Source organism: Charadrius vociferus, unplaced genomic scaffold (genome assembly GCF_000708025.1).
Source record: "Charadrius vociferus isolate BGI_N301 unplaced genomic scaffold, ASM70802v2 scaffold964, whole genome shotgun sequence".
Lineage (NCBI taxonomy): Eukaryota > Metazoa > Chordata > Aves > Charadriiformes > Charadriidae > Charadrius > Charadrius vociferus.
The window spans coordinates 697748-699110 of NW_009647945.1; the positions used below are offsets into that span (position 1 = coordinate 697748).

General features: G+C 62.7%; 1 protein-coding gene across 1 annotated transcript in view; it reads left to right on the forward strand.

Annotated features, from left to right (window-relative positions):
• The window catches only part of VAC14 (Vac14 homolog (S. cerevisiae)), a 71198-nt gene that overhangs the window by 68186 nt on the left and 1649 nt on the right, over nt 1-1363 (forward strand). Inside the window, exon 18 of the mRNA XM_009883267.1 lies at nt 1073-1223. Within this exon, the coding sequence (XP_009881569.1) occupies nt 1073-1223 (151 nt within the window). The remainder of the gene's footprint in view (nt 1-1072; nt 1224-1363) is intronic.

Sequence of the window (1363 nt, forward strand, 5' to 3'; positions counted from 1 at the left end):
GGGGGGGTCCTCCATCTCCCGAGGCCGGTGGCCCCATGTTGGCCCCAAGTGGACTTACTGGGTCCAGAAATGTCCCTGAAATGATGGCATTCAGCCATCCCTCTCCCTGGAGGTGGAGCTGGGCATTGAGGGCGTTGGGAAATGTCCTGGAAAGCAGGGGAAACTTGTATAGTTCGGGGATGGTGAATATTTGGGGGAAGAGGGTTAGAGCAGCCGGGCGGTGGAGGTTGTGGGGTGGCCCTCGGTCACGCTCCCTCCCGTGGTGCCCTGTGCCTCATCCCGAGGATGACCGTCCCACCATGCGAGGCACCCGCGTGTCTGTGGTGCTTTTCCACAGCCCCAAACTATTCTTTGAAGGTTCCTCACCCCACTCGCCTTAATCTCCAAGCCTCGGGGTGGGGTACGGACGTGTTCCCCGTAGAGCAGCATCCCTGGGCGCGGGTCCCTTCACAGGGAGACACCCGAGGTGGTGGTGGCAACCAGGAGGTGAGATGCCGGGGCAGGGACCTCGGTTGGGTTGTCTGTAGGGCTCCGGAAGACCCTTCCACCCTTGAGCACCACGAGGGATGGAGCAGGAGGGTGATTTCCCCTCTGCTGAGCAACACCGAAGCCCAACACACATAACCATGAGCGAAGAGGATCCCTTCCACTCCGGATAGTCCCCGGGAGGGTGTCACATAGCCCTCCTCATGCTCCCAGGGAGGGTATTTCTGCTAATTCTGCAGAAGCTGAGGAGCAATCTCGTGTTGCACGTGTGTCCTCCGGCAGACAGCGTGGATGGGCTGGGGGCTGATGGGAGACTGGGGAGCTGCCGCCCCCTTCCCCGGCTGGCAACTGGGGGGGCTGTGGGGAGGAGAGGGGCTTCTGGCCTGCGTGGGACACAAAGATGGACGAGTTAATGGAAGGGGAGAGGCTGGTGGTGCCATGTGGGTGCCCCTGCGGTGGGCTGGCGGTGGCTTACAGCCTCCCCGGGACCATCAGATGGGTTGGGAGGAACCTGCTACGGGGATGAGGGCTGGAAGCGAAAGGAGCGTTTCAGCCGCTTCCCCATCCTCTTCCTCTCCTCTTCCAGATCTCCGCCTGCAGCTGTTGGACGTGAAGAACAACCCCTACCTGATCAAGGCTCTCTACGGCCTTCTGATGCTGCTGCCCCAGAGCAGCGCCTTCCAGCTCCTCTCCCACCGCCTCCAGTGCGTGCCCAACCCCGAGCTCATGCAGACAGCGTAAGTGCCGCAGGGATGGAGCTCTGAGCTCCCACGGACACCCCCCCCAGCATCGGCATCGGGGTCGGACACCCCGGTCCCCCCACCGCCAAGCATCCCCACCGTCCCGAGCTCAGCCCCATAGCTCTTCTTTCACCCCC